At 42.6% G+C, this 21954-nt stretch overlaps 1 protein-coding gene across 1 annotated transcript in view; it reads left to right on the top strand.

Moving 5' to 3' along the window:
- The window catches only part of sting1 (stimulator of interferon response cGAMP interactor 1), a 35218-nt gene that overhangs the window by 4241 nt on the left and 9023 nt on the right, over positions 1-21954 (top strand). The window contains exons 2-5 of the mRNA XM_051649330.1: positions 11593-11819; positions 12909-13086; positions 16427-16535; positions 19609-19835. Coding sequence (XP_051505290.1) covers positions 11593-11819; positions 12909-13086; positions 16427-16535; positions 19609-19835 — 741 coding nt within the window. The remainder of the gene's footprint in view (positions 1-11592; positions 11820-12908; positions 13087-16426; positions 16536-19608; positions 19836-21954) is intronic.

Genomic DNA, 21954 nt, shown 5'->3' with positions numbered 1-21954 from the left:
CATAAATAAACCTTGTTTATATTACAAAGAGGAGTGTTTTGGTTTGTTTTGCATACGCCTGTGTCATGCTGACGGGATGTCAGTGCTCGGATTCAAACCTTCATTCATTGTTTTTTTTCCCCGAAAATCGATATTCTTCGGATGTCGATTTTCCTAAGAAAACAATCCAATATTGAGACTGTTTTAATATTCGGTTATTAGTCCCTGATTCCAGGGTGGTGCCCCGTCAATGTTAATCCTTATTAATATTCTATTGATTTTTGATAATTGATAATTATCTTTGATTGAATTTGAATGATCAATAAGCTAGTGTTAATTTTAATGTTTCATCGACGTTAACAATTAACGATTATTTTTGATAACTGTTGATTTAAAGGATTAAAAAAAAGCTAACATTGATTCTCATCAATGTTCTATTGATTTTAATAATTAATAATTATCTTTGATAACTATTAATTATTGCTAATAACCAAACTTGCTCCTAAACGTAGCACACTACATTTACTGGAGTTTTAATGAGTTAGATCCAATTAATTAATTTAAATATTGATTAATAACTACAGAAATAATTATTAATTATTAATTATTTCTGATAGTAATACTGATCTAAACAACCAGTAAAGCCCTACAGCATAGTGTCTGTGACATAAACGTTGTGCCCTGATCGGTGAGGATTTCTTTTGGAATCCCCACCCGGGAGATTATTTTGAAGAGTGCCTCCGCAACACTGCGTGCTGAGATGTTGCGAAGAGGCACTGCTTCTGGATATCGCGTTACATAGTCCACTAGGACCAATACAAAGCGATGTCCGCGTGCTGACCGTTCTAATGGCCCGACGAGGTCCATTCCAATTCTCTCAAAGGGGACCTCGATCAGAGGGAGAGGGCACAATGGCACTTTTGGGGTGGCCAGTGGGTTAACCAGCTGGCATTCGCGGCATGCCGCACGCCACCTGTGGACATCGCCGCCAATGCCCGGCCAATAGAAACGGGCTATTAGGCGGTTCAGTGTCTTCCTTTCTCCTAAGTGACCCGCCATGGGATTATAATGAGCCGCCTGGAATACCATTTCCCGACGGCTCCTTGGAATCAAGAGTTGGGTTGTATCCTCTTTGGTCCGAGTGTCCTGTGTCACTCTATACAACCGCTCATTTATAATTGCAAAATAGGGGTATGAAAGGGCGATGTCCGGCTGGAGTCGTTGACCATCGATGACTCTCACTTGGTCAAAGGCGTGTTTGAGGGTTTCGTCTCACGACTGCTCCAAAGGGAAATCCCCGTCAGGGAATTCCCTGAGAAGGGGAGGGGCTGCAGCCTCTCCCCCTCTCTCGTCTTTATGACGTGGAGCTGTCGAGGACGGCCCCGGCTCCGCCTCCCCTGCCAGAGCATCACACATCGCACATCTCCCTATTTTCGTACAGGACCCATCCGCGCAAAATCCCTTTAATAAAACTCTAAAATCAGGCCAATCAGTCCCCAAAATCAGCGGATGGGTGAGGCTGGAACTAACCGCGGCCTCCACTCTATGCTTTTTCCCCCGGAATTTAATTGTCAGGGTCACCACCGGATACTTGTGAATATCCCCGTGTACACATTTCACCTTCACCATTTTAGTTGTGACCAATGCCTCGGGTTGAACCAGGCATTGGTGGATAGTGGTTTGATTACACCCGGTGTCCACCAATGCTTGGTGAGTACCCCCCTTGACACTTACTGGTATCCGGTACGCTCCGGCCCGGTCGGGGGCAGCCTGTGGGAGGTCAGAGACCCACACCACCGTCCCCAGCTCCATCAGAGGGTACTGATCTCGGAAGTGGCTCGGGTCTCCGCACCTCCAGCAGGCCGGCGGGGCATTGGAGTAGGGGAAGGTGTCGCCTCCCACACCCGGGGAACTGGTCTCAGGGGCTGAAGTCCTCGTCTGCGTGGGGCAGGAACGGGACCTGGAGAGAGAGCAGAACGAGAGGAGAGAGGGGAGGGGAAAGAAACAGAGGGAGGAGAGAAGATGTAGGAGGGCTCTTCTGCCCTCGGGATCGCCACCATGTGGTCCTCCGCAAGTCGGACAGCTTCCTCCAACGACGCTGGGCGGTGGCACTGGACCCACTCCGCCATCCCCTTTGGCAGTCGATGTGTGAATTGTTCCAGTACCACCTGGTCGATAACTCCATCGACGTCACGGTCCCCCGCTAGCAGCCATCTTCGGCAGGCATCACAGAGCCACTGGGCGAAGGCAAACGGGCGGTCAGAGCTCTCCAACTTCAAGCTCCGGAAGAGTTGATGACTTTCCTCTGGAGTGCGACCAACCCATTGCAAGATGGCTCTTTTTAAATCTCCGTAGGCCAGGAGGCTCGTCGCTGGCAGTTGTTGAGCCACGAGCTGGGCTTCCCCGGACAATAGTGGGATCAGTCGGGCCGCCCATTGGCCGAGCGGCCAGCCCCAGATCTCGGCGGTCCGCTCAAACAAATCCAGGAAGGCCTCAGGGTCATCTGCCGCCCCCATTTTCTGTAAAGCTGGCGGGGGTAACGGCGTGGGAGTGCCCGGGGTCGCGGCTGAGGACGCTTCCTGGCTGAGGAGGCTCCGGATCGCCTGCCAGTCCTCGGCTTGAGTGTGCAGGAGCTCGACAAACCAGCGGTCTTGATCTTGTCGGAGCTCAAGCAGTGTCTGTTGGTGGCTCTGATGTAGGCTGGCGAGGGCTTGGAGGATCTCCGCCAACTGGGAGGACTCTATGGGACGACTTCCATCCATCTTCAACCCAAACTTCAATCCCGGTCTTCAGCACCAGTGTAAAGGAGGAGGCGAGAAGAAGCTTTCCTTGTTTAGGTAAGGATTTATTTTTTCCTCTTTGCAGCACAATTTACAGTCTCACGTTAAGCACTAAGTTAAACCACTATCACACACCGCTTCACAAAATAAACTCTCATTACTCGTAATAAAAAATCTTTGCTCTGGTTCGGGTCTGTCGTGTCCAGTCTCTCTCCCTCTTCTATATGCGGTGTGTCTATTTATGCCGCTCTTTCCGTGCTCACTGAAATTAGAGACAGGTGTTAGACATAATTTAGCTCAGGTGTAAGCACCCTTACCGCTTTCTCTCTCTCCGGAGAGATGCTTGACCACACCCCCGCTGCCACAGTCTGTAACAGTTCAAGGATTGGCGAGGAGGAGGGAACCAGCTGAACAGTAAACAAAGTTTTAATGTCAAACTTAAAACAAACATAAACAAACACAGACACAAATGCGATGTGGCCACGTGTGTCTCTCTCTCTCTCTCTCGAACTGGCGTCTCCAGCTCCCCTTTATCTTGCTCTCCAACTGATCACCTGATTCAGTACCGGCCGTGTGTCCTCACAGCCCGGCCATGCCTTCCTCCTCGTTATACTCCTCTCCGCCCGATTCAGGCTGGGGTGCCACCAGACTGACCTACCCCCCCCATCTCTGGAGTGGAGATGCTGCCCTTCCAGCCATTCTGTTAGCCGGTGGTCCACCCCGCCTCCTGGGAACCTGGGGGAGAGACGAGGGGAGGAGTGGGGAGAGGGAAAGGGCGAGCGAGAGACACAGAGAGAGAGAGAGAGGAGAGAGAGAGGAAAACTTGCTCACCGGTTCCCAGACACGCTGTCGCCCGGTCCTCAACTGCTCCTCGACAAACACAGACACACATGCAACGCGGCCATGTGCGTCTCTCTCTCTCTCGAACTGGCATCTCCGGCTCCCCTTTATCTCGCTCTCCCACTGATTACCTGATTCAGCACCGTGTAGGGCTTTACTGGTTGTTTAGATCAGTGTTACTATCAGAAATAATTAATAATTATTTCTGTAGTTATTAATTAATATTTAAATTAATCAGTTGGATCTAACTCATTAAAACCTCATATGGGGCTCCAGTAAATGTAGTGTGCCATGTTTAGGAGCAAGTTTGGTTATTAGCAATAATTAATAATTATCAAAGATAATTATTAATTATTAAAATCAATAGAACATTGATGAGAATCAATGTTAGCTTTTTTAATCCTTTAAATCAACAATTATCAAAGATAATCGTTAATTGTTAACATCGATGAAACATTAAAATTAACACTAGCTTATTGATCATTCAAATTCAACAATCAAAGATAATTATCAATTATCAAAAATCAATAGAATATTAATAAGGATTAACATTGACGGGGCACCACCCTGGAATTAGGGACTAATAACCAGATAGTAAAACAGTCTCAATATTAGATTGTTTTCTTAGGAAAATCGACATCCGAAGAATATCGATTTTCGGGAAAAAAAAAAACAATGAATGAAGGTTTGAATCCGAGCACTGACATCCCGTCAGCATGACACAGGCGTATGCAAAACAAACCAAAACACTTCTCTTTGTAATATAAACAAAGTTTATTTATGCAGTAATATCAATTAATAATTCATACAGTGCAGTCAATAAACTTCCGACTTACAACTACAAACTAAACAGTGATATGATTAGATATGGAAATGAAAATAATCCTATAACACATAAGGTGTGTGTGTGTGTGTGGTTAGTGTGAGAGAGAGAGAGAGAGATGATTAAGTGACAGCCCTAAAGCCGATTTTGCGACAGTGGGAGAGAAAGCAGCTGTGTTTATCACTCACAGACGTGGTGGACGGCTCGTAAAAGTCCTGCGTTATTTGCCTCTTTAATGGATGAACTCAGTTGCTGTCTCACCCGCGATGGCGAAATTGCACAACAATCCAATTTGATTGGACCACAATACAGCAAAACAAATTTGTGATAATTAATACCCTGAGTATTAATAATGAGCGGACATTGCGGTCCGTAAACTGTACAAGCAAAAACCTTGAAACACAAGAATAACACACTATAATATTCTATCTCTGCCCAGACGTAAACCTCTTACTTGAATCGCATGAGGTACACAGGTAGAATGTGTTTTCCTCCGTCCTTTAACTCTGACCCGGTTCCTTGAGGCTCGGGTGATGACGGGAGGCCGTTTCCTCGCTCTGTCGGCGGGTGGTATGGCTGTTGATTCTCGGCGGGCTGGCGGAGAACTCAGAAATGTGGACTTGATTGAAGATGGAAGAGGAATCTTTAATCCCTTCACTTCTGTAGGCAAACGGATGAAGATGCGAATTGCTCGGCGGACTCCTTCGGATCCGTTAGCATGTTCGGATGAACACAGAGTAATCTCAACTCGTCCAGCGAGATGGAGATTGTATGGCCACAGTTTCAAGTCGGACGTTACTTCCTTGTGCCACGAGGTTGCACATGAGAGCAGCGAAGAGCTGCGTCCACACACTGCAAAAAAAGTCGCTGGAAGCAACTCACGAAAACATTTCAGAGGTATTTCAACTCCTGATGATGTCATGGTTTGAGGTGATGTTATGTTGTGTGCCTCATCCAATAGGAGTTGAGAGTTCGATCCTTTAGTGAGCAAGGCTTCATGGATTTGTAGTCTGTTTTGGACTCCCTTTGTTTGATTTTGGTGCGATTTTTATCAGTAAGATTTACGACTTGGAAGGTGGGGGCTTGAGTTAGGTTTTTATGACTATGTTAGGCCTGCCTTTGTCTTCTATCTGAATACATGTGGCCCAACAACCGGCCGTGCATACTCACAGCGTGGCCATGCCCTCCTCCTTGTCACAAGGTCCAATTTATTTATTTCATTATATACAAACATGTACATAATAACACAAGCATAGCATTATAACATTAGAGTCATAAAGATTCATAAAGATTTGTAAACATATCATCATAGTACTTTACACAAACTTTGGACTTTTTGTAATTTAACATCCTTAAAGATTGCAAATAATTTTCAAATTCTATAATAAAAATCCGGACAGTTGGGGATAATCTTTTTGCTTATGAATATGAAATTTAGCTAACAAAATAAAAAGGTTAACCAAAAAAATCAAAACCCTTATCTTTATTTTTATAAAATGAAATGTCTTTCAGTGTAAAATCATTTTTATCAGCATAATTTATGACCTGGTATGGCCTGAGTTAGGTTTTTACAACTGTGTTAGGCCTGCCTTTGTCTTCTATCTGAATACATGATACATGGCCCAACAGAGGTATGAGGAGAAAAATTATGGATGTAACACATCTTCCAAGCAAGGAGTGCTAGCTGGTAAAATTGTTTAAGTAGACAGTTTAAGTAGTAATTTTGAGAAAAGATAGTCACACATCAACAGAAATCTTAAGCCACCCACTTGATTAAAAATACTATGAGGAATGTGGTTCCAACTGGAGTTGGGATCAAGTAGAAGTCTCTTCAGCCAATTTGTCTTGAATGTATAATTTAGACCTCCCTCAGCTTTGTTATTGGTAAGAACCCTTTTCTTAAATGTGCAGTATGTAAGACTCAGAAACCCTTGTTATTATGCCCAGAAGGCTGCGGCACCCAAAAGCCTGACAAAAGAATGGTTCCCTTGTCTCCTGGGTCACATATCCAGTGCGCACGGCCGTCGTCACTACCACCATCCCATTTTGGCAGGTATGGCACTCCAGCGGCGTACCCCCCGCCCCTGTGTGCCCAGCTGTGGCACAAACACACCCACATGGGATTGGTTCTAGTGGACTACGGGCACGAGATTCCTCCTCCCCCCTCCTCGACCAATCTTATGGTGGGCGGCAGGAGCCAGGTATGTGCTTTGATGTCCCTGGACTCAGCACGGCCATGGGGCTCGAGTCCCCTCGACGTGGCACCTCAAGCTCCGCCCCTCTGTGAGGCCCCACGAGCCAGTACGTCCGACGTGATCATTCCCTTGGTCCCCTTCACCTGGAGTTTGGACGCATGGCTCGCGCTTTCCAACCCGTCCTGATGGCTGACCCGGACCGTCCAACTCGGCTACGCAATTCAGCTCACCAGGCACCCGCCCAGGTTCAGCGGTGTCTGCTTCACCTCTGTGAAGGGTGAGAATGCCACTACCTTGCATGCGGAGATCGCTACCCTTCTGCGCAAGGGCGTGATAGAGCCTGTCCCTCCAGCTGAGATGAAGAAAGGGTTCTACAGCCCTTACTTCATCGTACTGAAGAAAGGCGGTGGGTTGCGACCAATCCTGGACCTGCGAGCACTGAACCGGGCTTTGCACAGACTCCTGTTCAAGATGCTGATGCAAAAACGCATTCTAGCGAGCGTCCGGCATCAAGATTGGTTTGCGGCAGTAGACCTGAAAAATGCGTACTTTCACGTCTCGGTCTTACCTCGACACAGACCCTTCCTGCGGTTTGCCTTCGTAAGCCAGGCACACCAGTACAAGGTCCTCCCCTTCGGCCTGTCCTTGTCCCCTCGCGTCTTCACCAAGGTTGCAGAGGCTGCCCTTGCCCCGCTAAGGGAAGTGGGCATCCGCATCCTCAACTATCTTGACGACTGGCTAATCCTAGCTCACTCTCGAGTGTTGCTGTGCGCACACAGGTACCTTGTGCTCCGGCACCTCAGCCGACTGGGGCTTTGGGTCAGCTGGGAAAAGAGCAAGCTCTCCCCGGTTCAGAGCATCTTCTTTCTCGGTCTAGAGTTGGACTCAGTCTCGATGACAACGCGCCTCACGAACGAGCGTGCACAGTCGGTGCTGAACTGTCTGAAGGTGTTGAGATGGAGAACAGCAGTTCCACTGAAACTTCTTTAGAGGCTCCTGGGGCATATGGCATCCTCAGCGGCGGCCACACCACTCGGGTTGATGCATATGAGAACGCTTCAGTACTGGCTTCAGACTCGAGTCCCGAGATGGGCATGGCGCCGCGGGACACATCGCGTGGCCATCACGCCGATCTGTCGCCGCCTCTTCAGCCCGTAGACCGACCTTGCATTTCTATGGGCAGGGGTTCCCCTAGAGCAGGTCTCCAGGTGTGTCGTGGTTACAACAGATGCTTCCAAGATGGGCTGGGGCACCGTATGCAGTGGGCACACAGCCGCCGGCTCCTGCACTGGCCCGCGGCTGCATTGGCACATCAACTGCCAAGAGTTGTTGGCAGTACTGCTCGCCCTGCGGAGGCTTCGGCCGTTGATTCAGGGCAAGCACGTGTTGGTCCGGATGGACAACATAGCATCGGAAGCGTACATCAACCGTCAAGGCGGTCTATGCTCCCATAGCATGTCAGAATTCGCCCACTGTAGATCCCCAAATTTTCCACTTTTTAATAAGTGATTGAACAGTACTTACTGGCATTTTCAAGGCTTTGGATATCTTTTTATATCCTTTTCCATCTTTATAAAGTTCCATTACCTTGTTACGCATGTCTTTTGACAGTTCTTTTCTGCTCCCCAAGACTCGGTATCTAGCCTGCTCAGTGCATGCACGTGAGAGCTAACAAACACATTGACTATTTATACACAAACACTAATTGCAATTTAAAAAGCCACAGGTGAGGGAAATTAATCTTTAATTGCCATTTAAACCTGTGTGTGTCACCTTGTGTGTCTGTAACAAGGCCAAACATTCAAGGGTATGTAAACTTTTGATCAGGGCCATTTGGGTGATTTCTGTTATCATTATGATTTAAAAAGGAGCCAAAAACTGTGTGATAATAAATGGCTTCATATGATCACTATCCTTTGCATGATCAGTCATATTTTCAAAATCAATGCCAAAATTTCACAATTTCTGCCAGGGTATGCAAACTTTTGAGCACAACTGTATGTGTGATGATATTGACGTATATTCTTGTGATTGGTTATTACACAGCAGTATCCAGGGTTGCTGGGGTTACGGGGGCGGGGTCCCGCCATTACTGAGAGTTGTAGTGAGAGATACAGTTGATGAATGAATAATAAAGTTTGTTCACTGGAATTTAACTCGTCATCTGGTCTGAATATTATGACAATATGCAAATCATATTATCAGCATAACATTTTGAGTGAAAAGTTGTATTAAACATTTAGATGAATTTTAGAGTTTTTTAGTATTTGTTATGTACCCTGTATTCTTTAATGAAAGCAAGCACCTGAGCTGGTATGGACTGATGATTCATGTTATCCAGCATGATTTGAGAATATTAAAAAGCCTGTTGTGTGCTTCAATGAAAGCAAGGAAGTCTGACCTTTTATATAAAGAATTTAGCAATGGTCTAAGTTATAGATTTGCAGAATTTAATATTTCTTAATTTTATGAGATTTTTCATTTTACATTTTTGAAATTTTGAAACCTGTTTATTTTCAGCTTTAAACGAAAAGAAAACAAAATCCCAGATTTTCAAAAATTTGGACCCCACTGTAGATATGTAGGTACAGACGTACTGTAGGTGTAAAGTATGTAACATTTTACATTAAAGCTCTCTTTGTTAAGAATTTATAAAGGGGTTCATTATTGACAAATAATTAATTTACAAATGCATCATAAATCATTGATATGCAGTCATAACAACTGAATATAAAGTGTGACTTTCATGCAATACTTGCCAAATAGTGAGCATTTTAACTTACATGTTATAAATGCTTAATAAATAAACATATTCATACTTATATTAATAAAAAACATAATATGCCATGATTGTTGATGATTTATTTCACAATGCAGCAAAAATAGACTATTATAGTGAGATTAAAAGAAGAGATTATGTAATTGTTCTGTACTATCCCATAATGCCATGAGAGCTAAGAAAACGTCACATTCAAAACAGTGAAATAATAAAAAATATATAAACAAAAGCAGAGAACAGCAAGTTGGCGGCTCTTTTTAACCGTAGTACTACATATTCCAAGAAAATTGTGACCATAATAGCCTTCTTTCACTTTCTTCTGTTCAAATGCATTATCTTGCTAACTGAAGATCAAAATTAATGTGACGTCAAAGGCCTAGCATTCACTGTATAGCGTTAATAGTTATGTAATGCAAACGTTAAAATGTATCGCCTTACGAGTCATGCACTACAGTAAAAGTGCTTAGAAGACAACATTGTGTGAAGAACAGGGTGAAAAGTTAATTTTTATGAACTAATAATCTGTCATTTTACTCATGAATTATATGAAAAGGAATAAAAGTAATTGTTACTGTAGCACCTCTAGTGTTCATTTCACCAGGAAACCGCAGTGATATGAGCCACGTAAAATGGACTTTCATAAACAAAGTTCGGGAGGAGCATGTTCATTTAATCCGACCAATCACATTGCCAGAGTAAGCGTATATAAGCAGCTGCTTACATCTATGCTGCAACGATTTGTTACCAGTGACAGATCCACACGACAGACTTGGATGAACCACTACTCTGCGCAAAGCATTTGCCCTCATCGGATAAGCTCATCGCAATTATCACGTTATTCAACAAGCTACCACAGCAGCTACTCTTTTCATATTTGGTGGCAACGGCGACTGCCACTTTAACCGTTGTTTCTGCACTGTCTTTCTTTCATTCTAATTTTTCTCACCAAAGCAGACCCCGCCGTCGAGGCTGCCTTCGCAAGCTGCCACTGCTTCGCTGAATACCTGTTGTACAGCTCCCTATGGCTGTATACAGGTCCTCTCATCTTAACCTTCCACCTGGAATGGTCCGTAAATGGCGTAAGGCTGCCTCCGTGAATGGGCGCTGCTTCGGCTTCATGTCACTCGAGCTCTATTACAGCTTTAATTTAAGGCGAGGGAATCTAAAGATTAATAATTTAATTAAAACATTATTCCAATGCACTCCAGCCTTTCAGCCTTTTTCTGGTTCCAAAACCACCTTAAACTGGTTCTTCTCAAATCCGGCATCCCAGTAAACTCTCCTGAGCCACTCTTTTCGCATCGGCATCACGACCACCACAGCCCGCATTCCACATCTACATCCATACCAACTCCACATCAAAAGGTGCACAAAGATCTATTAGCTAGTTCATCTGTTAGTTAATAGGTGCGACCCATCGTAGCAAATCTGCTCACTGGTCCATTGATCATCTGACGTATTCCACAGCTACATCCGTACCAACCGTATCCACATCTAAATCATTCCATTTAACCAAAGTTAATCAAAGTTTTAGGAACCCAGCCCATTCATACCTCAGTTGGGGGTGGTGGGCTTGTTCCAAACAGCCTTGTCTGTATGCAATGAGGGTCCTCCCTTTCGGATGCTGCAAGCATGCCTCTGGCTTGACTGTCTTTGTCCCTGCGATATCATAGCCCTCCCATTCGAGTCTCTCACCAGGAGCAGGCCCCCCAACTACGTGCGTTGCGGATTCCATTAGCTCAATAGCAGCAACCGCTTGTTCTATCATCTGCAGCATCTCCTCCCTTCTTATCCAATAAGGCTTGCTGATAAACGACCTCCCCCCCACTCCCAAAGCCATTTCAGGTTTTGTTCCTTTTGGGGGAGGGAAGCGATATCGTAGGGTCAAGGAATATTGTCTCAGGTCAAGTCTCGAGCCCTCCACCAGAGACAGCGAGCCAAACATGTTTACACTATCCTTACTTCAGGATTACATTAACATGTGAACTACTGAACCTAATTTTGTAAAATTTTTGGTATAAGACCAAGTTGTTTTGGGGGCATAGACTGAAACATGAACTTGTCCAAAATTAAGCCCATTGGGTCCTATTTAGATGGAAAAACATTTCGAACCAACATGCTGATTTCTTGATTTACCCTTGCCGAAAAGTGTCTGATCAATATGTCATGTCTTAACTGTGATTATAATGTGTTTAGATGGCTTCTCTGATTGGAGAGGACGGAGTTGTCCCCAGACCACGGAGCAAGCTGCCTGTGATATGTGCTGCTGTGCTGGGGGGTTTCATGCTGCTATGTGCTTGGCTGCTGGACTCTGATCGGTTTATTGAGAAAGCAGTGATCATGATTTTCTGCTTTACTGTGGAAACGTGTATTCATAGCATGTGTTTATTTGCAGAGGAGTGGCTCTTTCATGCAAAGCAAAGGTAAGAAGCCGATAATGTATTTCATACATGTTTGTGTATACTTTCTATGTCCCTACCTCATCCCCTTTAACTGACAAATGTCTTGTATACCTGTCCACTGAGTTGAAATATATTCTTAATGTTTTCGTTCTTTTTAAATATTTACACTGTCAGTCAAAAGTATGAACACAATTGACTGAATTTATGTTTCTCATAATATTAAAAGCCATTGACAAAACCGTTTATGCTTAAAGAGATAGTTCACCCAAAAATGAACATTCTCTCATCATTTACTCAACCTCATGCCATCCCAGATGTGTATGACTTTCTTTCTTCTGCAGAACACAAATTAAGATTTCTAGAAGAATATCTCAGCTCTGTAGTTCCACACAGTGCAAGTGTGTGAGGTACCAAAACTTCAAAGCTCCAAAATCACAAAAAGGCAGCGTAAAAGTAATTCACAACACTCCAGTGGTTAAATTCATATCTTCAGAAGAGATATGATAAGTGTGGGTGAGAAGCAGATCAATATTTAAGTCCTTTTTACTATAAATCTGTACTTTTACTTTTACATTCTTCCTATGTTTTTGGCAATTCACATTCTTCATGCATATCGCCATATAATGGGCAATGAGGAGAATTCATAGTAAAAAAGTACTTAAATATTGATCTGTTCCTCACCCACACCTATCATAATACTTCAGAAGACATGGATTAAACCACTGGAGTCGTATGGATTACTTTTATGCTGCCTTTATGTGCTTTTTGAGCTCCAAAGTTCTGGTCACATTCAATTGCATTGTATGGACCTACGGTGCAGAAATATTCTCCGTTTGTGTTCATCAGAAGACAGAAAGTCATACACATCTGGGATGACATGAAGATGAATAAATGATATTTTTCATTTTTGGGTGAATTACCCTTTTAAATACTAGACAAATATAATCTGTGCCTGCACATTTATTACTATCACAAATAAATTTTAACTATTTTTTATTTATTTATTTTTTAAATAGATGATTTGGACCTGTTAGTGTAAAATGTATAATTGCACTGAAAAAATATTCAACACCTACACTCCTTTCCTGCTCCTTCCCTGCTTTTTTCCAGGTATCATGGCAGAATAAGTAGGATCTTTCAGTCTTGCTTTAGAAGACATGCTGTTCTGGGACTGTGTGTAATATTCATAATGCTAATGCTGAGTGGAGTTTCCATATCTCACGATCAATGGAGCACCATGGCCATTATGTGTGCCGTTTACCTGTTGCTTAAGAGCCTTGGTATTCTGGTAAGATAAACCATCTATTCTGTGCCAGAAGAACAATATCAATGTCAATATGAAAAGGAATTTGATGGAGTAATAATATTTATTACTATCAGCACAGGCCAAATGTCGGTTCTTTTTTTTTGCAGTGGCGACCTGTAAGAGATCTTGGATGGCAATGAACATTATCCATTATTCAATATTACAATGCTTTTTCACATGGCCTACATAGCTGATACAGTTAACACTGAGAATAAACTAAGACGATCTACAAATCTTTCCAAAAATATCAAATATCACAGTTTGGAACTGTGCAGACAGAACATCTCGGAGTGACTACACAGGAAATGAACAATTCACACCCAGCACTCATTTTCAAGCACAAACTGATGAATAACAGCAACTTGCGTAGAAAGTTCACAGTACACTCAAAGACTATAAAACATTTAGTATACATTACACAGTGGGCACAGCCTCTACAATACTATAGTACTATACAATATTATAATTGATACCTTGCAGTTTGCATCTCATATTAAGTAATAGACAAATATGAAGCATTGACATTATTAAACATTTATTTTAGGGCTGTCGATCGATTAAAATATTTAATCAAACTACTTGATATGCCAATAAATTAATTGCATTGATCGGATAAATCAATATTTGGTCAATCAAAAAGGCCCCAAATAAAGGTAATATAAATATATATTATAATAAATATATTAATATTCATTTATAATAATATAATAATAGCAGATAACTCAAAGACATTACATTATTGTGGTAGATGAGTAAAGCATTGATAAGATGATACAAAAAGTGGCTTTAGAAGTAAATATATTGTTTTGTTTATATACATATCATTGAACATAAGATATCACTGGCCTAGAGTCCACAGTGAGTTCATCAATCTGTCCGAGGTAGACACACGACACGTTCTTGACAAACACTTTTGGTGCGTCTCATTGTGGTTCCATTGAATAACACTGGTTTTCAGCATATTTAGCTATAAACGCCACGTTTTTAGGATGCAGTTTCAAGTTAAATGTAATTTAAAACTTTAAAAAATTGTCTTGAGACCCCTGCACTCTGCTCCATCCAGCTGTATTTGACACAGTTTACACTTAGTATTCAGATGCATCTCGGGTAATCCGATCACATGTGGTTAGCAGAGACACATCGCTGTTTACACCTGGTCAGTTAAATGCATCTCCTGTGACCACTTGTGTTCAGATTTCATGACAACTGTGGCAGACAAGCTTCTGCCTTCCCTACTAAGGAGGAAGCAGGAATCTGAGTGAACAATACATGTAGACTTTAATGTTGAACTTAAACACAACATACAACTTTGCTTTTCAGCAGAACACAAAACATACGTCGACACACACACAGCTCCGTGTCTCTCTCTCTCTCTCCTTCTGGCGTCTCCAGCTCCTTATCTCTCTCTCCCGCTGATTGGGGCAACTCAGTGCCAGGTGTGCATCCTCACGGCCCAGCCACACCCTCCTCCTCATCACAACGACATACATCAACCACTATGTCTGTGTGCTACTGCATGATATTAATGCCAAACAAAGTCAGAAAAGACAAAGAAAGTGCAAAAAAAAAAAAAAAAAAGAAAAGAAAAAAGAAAGAAAAAAACAACAGCCCGCTCTTTCTCCTAGATGCAGCTGAAATTTAATCTAAGCACAAACGCAACATTTCAAGCAGAATTATCTGTTATATTAGTGGATTTCCAGAATTAACTTGAGTGTCAGATGTGTGTGCTTGTCATCTGTATCTCTGCATGCAAATCAGGAAGATCCGTGAAGTTCTTGTGCTTGTGTGTATCCCTTTTTTCATATTTTCAGATCGGACGGTTATTTCCTTTTAAAGGGATAGTTCACTGAAAATATTCTCTCATTTACTCACCCTCATGCCATCCCAGATGTGTATGAATTTCTTTCTTCAGCAGAATGCAAACAAAGATTTTTAGAAGAATATTTCAGCTTTGTAGGTCCATACAATGCAAGTGAATGGTGACCAGATCCAAAAATCAGGAAACATAAAAGTAAACCATATGAGTCCAGTGGTTTAATCCATGTCTTCAGAAGCAATAGGAAAGGTGTGGGTGAGAAACAAATAAAAGTCCTTTTTTTACTCTAAATCTCCACTTTTACTTTAATTTTACATCTGAAAGTCACATGTGGTGGCTGTTTAGTTTCACTTTCACATCTGAAAGTGAAAGTGGAGATTTAGAGTAAAAAGGACTTTAATTGTGATATGTTTCTCACCCACACCTATCAGATTGCTTCTGAAGATATGGATTTAACCACTGGCGTCTTATGGATTACTTTTATGTTTCTTTTATGTGATTTTTGGAGCTACATAGGTCTGATCACCATTCACTTGCATTGTATGGACCTCCAGAGCTGAGATATTCTTCTAAAAATCTTTGTTTGTGTTCTGCTGAAGAAAGAATGTCATATACACCTGGGATGGCATTAGGATGAGTAAATAATAATAATTTTTATATTAAAAATATAAAATATATAAAATCTGTATTTTATAAAAATATAAAAATATTTAAATTTGGGGGTGAACAAACTATCTCTTTAAAGCCTCACGTAACTGGCAAAGTTTAAACTCTTGTTTCAGCGCAGTGATTGATTGACAGGTGAGGAGTGGTGCTTCACTGCTGTCTGGAATGCATTCAGGACGGATAGCATTTACACCTCAAATGTTATGTGGTTACATGCATTTTTAACCACATTCATAAGAGGTTTTTTTGATTAGATCACAATACATTTCAGATCCTGTTTAGACCTATATTTAGGGCTGACCACTTTGACCGGATCACCCAAAATGCATCTTAATTCCAGGTGTAAATAGGGTCTTTGATCAGGCGACTTGTTGTCTGTACAGTTGCATGTTATCTGCCCCTTGCTGACTGAGACTCGCAAAAATATGGAGGTTGCACATAAAGCTTGAAATGCTCCAATGGTAGGAAAAAATCCTTATTACGGTTGCGTGTTAATTTGGACAATCATAAGTAATTTCATTCAATTTATTTATTTATAACGACAAAATCAGGTCTTATTCGATCTGTGTTATTTTCCTATCTCTCATATCACACTACTATCTCTTATTAAAATTATATTTATTAGCTCAAGGTGCACTCAGTAATACTGTTGTGAGAACAATTTATTGCCATTGTAAACAACAGTGCATTTTTATTGCGGAAGCATTAGCAGACAATGCAGGCTATGAAAAATAGTGCAAAATACAGTTAAATTAAAACAGAGCAAATTAAAGGAGTAGTAAGAGACAACTGTCTTTAATTTTCTGTCCTCTTTATCTGCCCATGTGTCTGTTCTTGCAGGGTCCTGCTCCGGTGGAGATCTCTGAGATCTGTGAAGTGAGGAAAATGAACGTGGCTCATGGCTTGGCCTGGTCTTTCTATTTTGGCTACTTGAAGTTTATGCTTCCAGGTACATTCCATTCGCATTCAACATGTGAGGCACTACTTGTTCTCACCTCAAGAGGGAAGTAAAGGAACACTTTTTACTCTCAAATGCCTCAAAGGCCATAGCTGCAAAATAAACAATGTGGAGAGAAGCAGTTTTAAATTCCTCTTCCAGGGAAACAGATCAAACATATTGATGACTCATCACTCACAGGTGTATATGGTTTGTCCAATAAAATGTGCTCTTGCATGAAGACGTCCCCTCCCCCTAATACCATCTGGCTAGCAATAGCAAGTAACAAATCATGCTTCATGGCTGACTTGATCTAAGCCTATTGTTTATTGAAAAGAAAATGGACGAACCCTTTGATGTGTCTCGCCCCAATTTCCAGTATCAGTAGGAAATACATCAACACAGGAAAGAAAACATCTCGATTACATAAGTAACCTCGGTTCCCTGAGATGAAAAGAACAAGACATTGCATTATGCTGACGCATACGGGAAAATCCTTTTCCGACGACCTAGTTGAAACCCTTCTACAATAACGGCAATTCTAAGATTGGCTATGGTGTTTAAGCCCCGCCCTTTTAGGCCTGAAGCTGTCCGGTATATAAGCGGGCACGCAAACACCATTCCTCAGAATTCTCTGACTGAGGGACAAACAGCGCATCGCTCGCACCTCAATAAACTCTGAGTCTGTAGTGCGGCCAGCTTACGCAATGTCTCGTTCCCATCATCTCAGGGAACCAAGGTTGCATACGTAACCAAGACTTAGGAGGCACTGCACCAGGCTCATCAATGACAGTGGATGAATTCCACCCTGCCAATTTACGTACTACACTTGAGCCAGCACTGGAGAGGTCTCATGTGTAAGAGACCTAACGGTACAATGGTGGAAGCTGATGCCATGAGACCCAACATTGCTTGAAAAGATTTCAGTGGAAGTGTTTTCCCCAGTATGAACTGGGACAGACACTGAAGAACGGTCTGAACGCGCTTGCTCGTAAGGTGCACACACATGCTCACTGAGTCGAGTCGGACCCTCAAAAAAGAGATTTGTTGGCTGGGGGAAAGTTTGCTCTTTGCCCAGTTGACATTGAGATCCAGACTGTTCATTTGCTAAAGTGCTAGATCTCTGTGCTCGCACAATAGAGCCTCTAATTAGGCTAACAATAGCCAATAATTGAGGTAATTCAGAATGCACATGCCGTTCAGTTTCAACGGGTCAAGTGCTGCATTGATACACTTCGTTAACGTGCAAGGAACTAGGGACAGGCCATAGGTTATTTCAGTTCTAAACAATCCCTATCACGTTTTCTTTGAGGAAATTGTGAATTTTCTGCACACTGCACCATCACACCCCATTTATAATGGGACAGTGGATGACAGGACACCGTTGATGAAATATGACCCTTGTGGCGTTCCATATTGGAGCATGTAGCATTGCAGTTCTAAACAATCCCTATTGCGTTTTCTGCGAGGAGATTGTGAATTTTCTGCACACTGCACCATCACACCCCATTTTTCAATGGGACTGTGGATGACAGGACACCATTGGTGAAATATGACCCTTTTGGCATTCCATATTGGAGCGTGTAGCAGAATGTGTGTGCATCTCACGCAATGAGTGCTTTGCTCTTTTGTGATAACGTTCTTATTGAACGCAATACACAGAAGCAACAAAGTGAGTAACATCCCGGAGGAAGGAAATAATTAGGATGTCACAGACCACACAGGGTGGTGATAACATCCAATACACACCTCAAGTATGATTTGTAATGATTAATTTCCCCACCTAGTGAATTTGGGAGGGATGAAAATAATTAGGATGTCACAGACCACACAGGACAGTGACAGTATTCAATATACACACCTCAAGTGTGATTAGTAATGATTAATTTCCCCACCTAATGAATTTGGGAGGGAAGATTAATTTCAAACTGGGAGCGAGATGGCTGGCGTATGAACTGAATCGTGTAGCCATGTGGACCCGCCATGCATCCGCGGAGTGGGATAACGGGTGCGTCAGCTCGCTCGCTCGCTAGATGAGACTGAGCGTTGCTCGCCACCGGGAAATGGTTGTGCACAGTACTTAACATTTTAGGAAGGAATCACTCGAGACAGAGGGACAACATCCTACGTGGACATTTTACAGTCTCTGATGATATGAGGGAAATCTTCATCATCTTCAAGGTCAGAACCACCAAACATAACGAGGTCCTGCGCTCCAACAGAGGACCGGAGCTCATCACGCATACAATATATAGGCGAAGCTGCTTCAAGAGAAGATCGAGGGGCTTGCGCCAGCACGAGATCCACCTCTGATTCATACAGCTCACACTCTCGGCCCCGCCGTGCCACCTTGTGTGATCCCTCGGGAGTCACCGAAGAAGCAAGAGGGAGAGCGTGTGAGGTGGAATTGTCCCTCAGAACGAGGTTGATCCAAAAGCGAAGTATCTTGAGAATCATGCTCTCACAGTGAGGGCAATCTGTCTCCATAAGAGCTGCTTCAGAGTGGCCGTGGCCCAAGCAATGACCACAGCTCTCATGACCATCTGACAACTGGATGTGCCGCTTGGAACACTTGCAGAACGACGTCATTAAAAACTCCTACCGAAGCGCTGAGGGGAATCAGGATGCTGAAGCAGCCTGTTCACCAGCGAAGTGTCAAGCGGCGAGGCAGAGTAAATGTTCGCTGGAACACTGCAGGGGAGCGGAGAGTCTTCTTGTTGCTGTGAAGATCCAGCCCGCTGACTCGTGTATGTCGACTGCAAAGTTGTAGAGGGCTTCTAGACGAGAGAGATGCTCACAGTCTTGAAGGAAGAAAATTCTGACGAATGGTGTTTGCGCGCCCACTTATATACCGGACAGCTTCACGCCTAAAAGGGTGGGGCTTAAACAGCATAGCCAATCTTAGAATTGCCGTTATTGTAGAAGGGTTTCAACTAGGTCGTCAGCATTACGCAAAGTCGAGTGAACTGAATTGTGAGGGAACTGCACTCATTAAGCCATATAATGATTTCTTTAACTGTATGTTAAACCAGTGAGAGATTCCCCTATCTTTACCCTCTCACTTTTGCATAATTTTCCCTTGCAGATTTAGAAAACAAGATCGCCACATACATCGCCACAAGGGAGAGACTGAGTTCTCCTCGCCTCCATATCCTTCTGCATCTCAACGCTGCAGTCCCTTCCAAACCTGAGGAGGAGGACACTAATGTGGTCTTTTACAATAATCTTCCAGAACTGGTGCTGAACAGAGCTGGGGTGAGGAAACGCAGCTACAAGAACAGCATCTACAAGATCAGTGGCCAGAACAATGAGGTGGGTTATTTACTACACCAAAGCAGAGATTTTAATTTAATATCAGTGTATTGTTGCTCATGTAACAACTGCTAATTTAATGTTATCTAAGTCCTTTGATACTGGAGAGCATCAATAAATTGAAAATGGATAAGCATAAACACATTTTAATTAGAAACCTAGAATCTCTTTATAACAGTTTGATGATACAAAAAATTTATAAATTAAATCCTTTACCTGAGAGAAGAGTTAAACTTCATCCCAATTTGCATACTTCTACTACACACTAAAAGTCTGCTCTTCTTTGGTGATGAGAAAGTACATACTTGTGGTAATTAAGATTCTATGCCAGTATTGTGACATATTACCACATCATAAAATTGTGTGTTGATACCACAGAACCCTGTGTTGTGTGTATGTGTTTACATGTTAGTTTTAGCGTCTAGCTAAATCATTGCCTTATATTTCATTATTAATTCAATACTTACAGATCATCTGTGCACTCCAAACAGCATAAATGATGCCTTTGCAAGGCACTTCAAAGGGAAAGCAATCATGGCAGCCACATTGCAGGGTCGTTCCAACCAGTAGTTCCACAAAAATGACTAAACGTTCAGAATGACCTTTATTTTTGAGCCTTAAACTCTTCAACTCTCTCACAATGAAAACTTTCAAGGGAATAGGGCATGAAATGGCTTGATAAGCACAGTTTTCTTTCTGTGTTGCATATTTCCTTTTTAAACAGAAAGTAGGTGTAGAACATACAGTATTGCAGGGGGACCCTGCTATGTTAATATTATGAACATATAGAAGTACACTAGCATGCTAGTTTCAAAGATAGCTAAAGGTAATTTTAGGAACATTTATGAGTACACCAGCATACTAGTTTAAAAGATAGCGAAATATAATTTTAAGGAACATTTAGGAGTACACCAGCATGCTTGTTTAAAAGATAGCTAGAGGTAATTTTAGGAACATTAAGGAGTACACCAGATGCTAGTTTAAAAGATAGTGAAAGGTAATTTTAGGAACATTAAGGAGTAGACAAGCATGCTAGTTTAAAAGATAGCTAAAGGTAATTTAAGAATATTTAGGAGTACACTAGCATGCTGGTTTAAAAGATAGATAAAGGTAATTTTAGGAACATTAAGGAGTAGACTAGCATGCTAGTTTAAAAGATAGCAAAAGGTAATTTAAGGAACATTTAAAAGTACACCAGCATGCTAGTTTAAAAGATAGCTAAAGGTAATTTTAGGAACATTAAGGAGTAGACTAGCATGCTAGTTTAAAAGATAGCAAAAGGTAATTTTAAGAACATTAAGTAGACTAGCATGCTAGTTTAAAAGATAGCAAAAGGTAATTTTAGGAACATTAATGAGTAGACTAGCATGCTAGTTTAAAAGACAGCTAAAGGTAATTTTAGGGACATTTAGGTGTACACTAGCATGCTGGTTTAAAAGACAGCTAAAGGTATCAATACCGATACCGCCATTAAAGTGAATTTTTACTAATTCATTGGATAAAATGAGTAACTTAAATTATTACTTACATTTTTATATATTTATAGGTATAAACAGAAAATTCAACATATCAACTGCCTCGAGTTGCTGGCACCCGCGCCCAGACCTCTGGAACCTCCATGTCTGGCCCTTGGAAGGGACGCAGAAAACCTAAGTGGTCTACCTAAGTGGCAGTGGTAGACACGATCACTCAGGCCAGGGCTCCCTCTATGAGGCAGCTATATGCCCTGAAGTGGCGTTTGTTTGCGAATTGGTGTTCTTCCCGAGGCGAAGACCCCCAGAGATGCGCAGTCGGGTGAGTGCTTTCCTTTCTGCAGGAGAGGCTGGAGGGGCGGCTGTCCCCCTCCACCTTGAAGGTGTATGTGGCTGCCATAGTGGCACACCACGATGCAGTGGAGGGTAAGTCCCTAGGGAAGCACGACCTGATCATCAGGTTCCTGAGAGGTGCCAGGAGGCTGAATCCTCCTAGGCCACGCCTCTTCCCCTCATGGAATCTCTCCGTGGTCCTTTTGGGCCTTCGGAGAGCCCCGTTTGAGCCTCTAGAGTCAGTCGAGCTGAAAGCCCTCTCCTTGAAGATGGCCCTCCTGACCGCGCTCACCTCCATCAAGAGGATTGGGGAC

This window comes from Myxocyprinus asiaticus, chromosome 22, assembly GCF_019703515.2.
Source record: "Myxocyprinus asiaticus isolate MX2 ecotype Aquarium Trade chromosome 22, UBuf_Myxa_2, whole genome shotgun sequence".
NCBI classification, from domain to species: Eukaryota; Metazoa; Chordata; class Actinopteri; order Cypriniformes; family Catostomidae; genus Myxocyprinus; species Myxocyprinus asiaticus.
The sequence above is the reverse complement of the archived record's forward strand: the minus strand, read 5'-3'. Positions and strand labels throughout refer to the sequence as shown.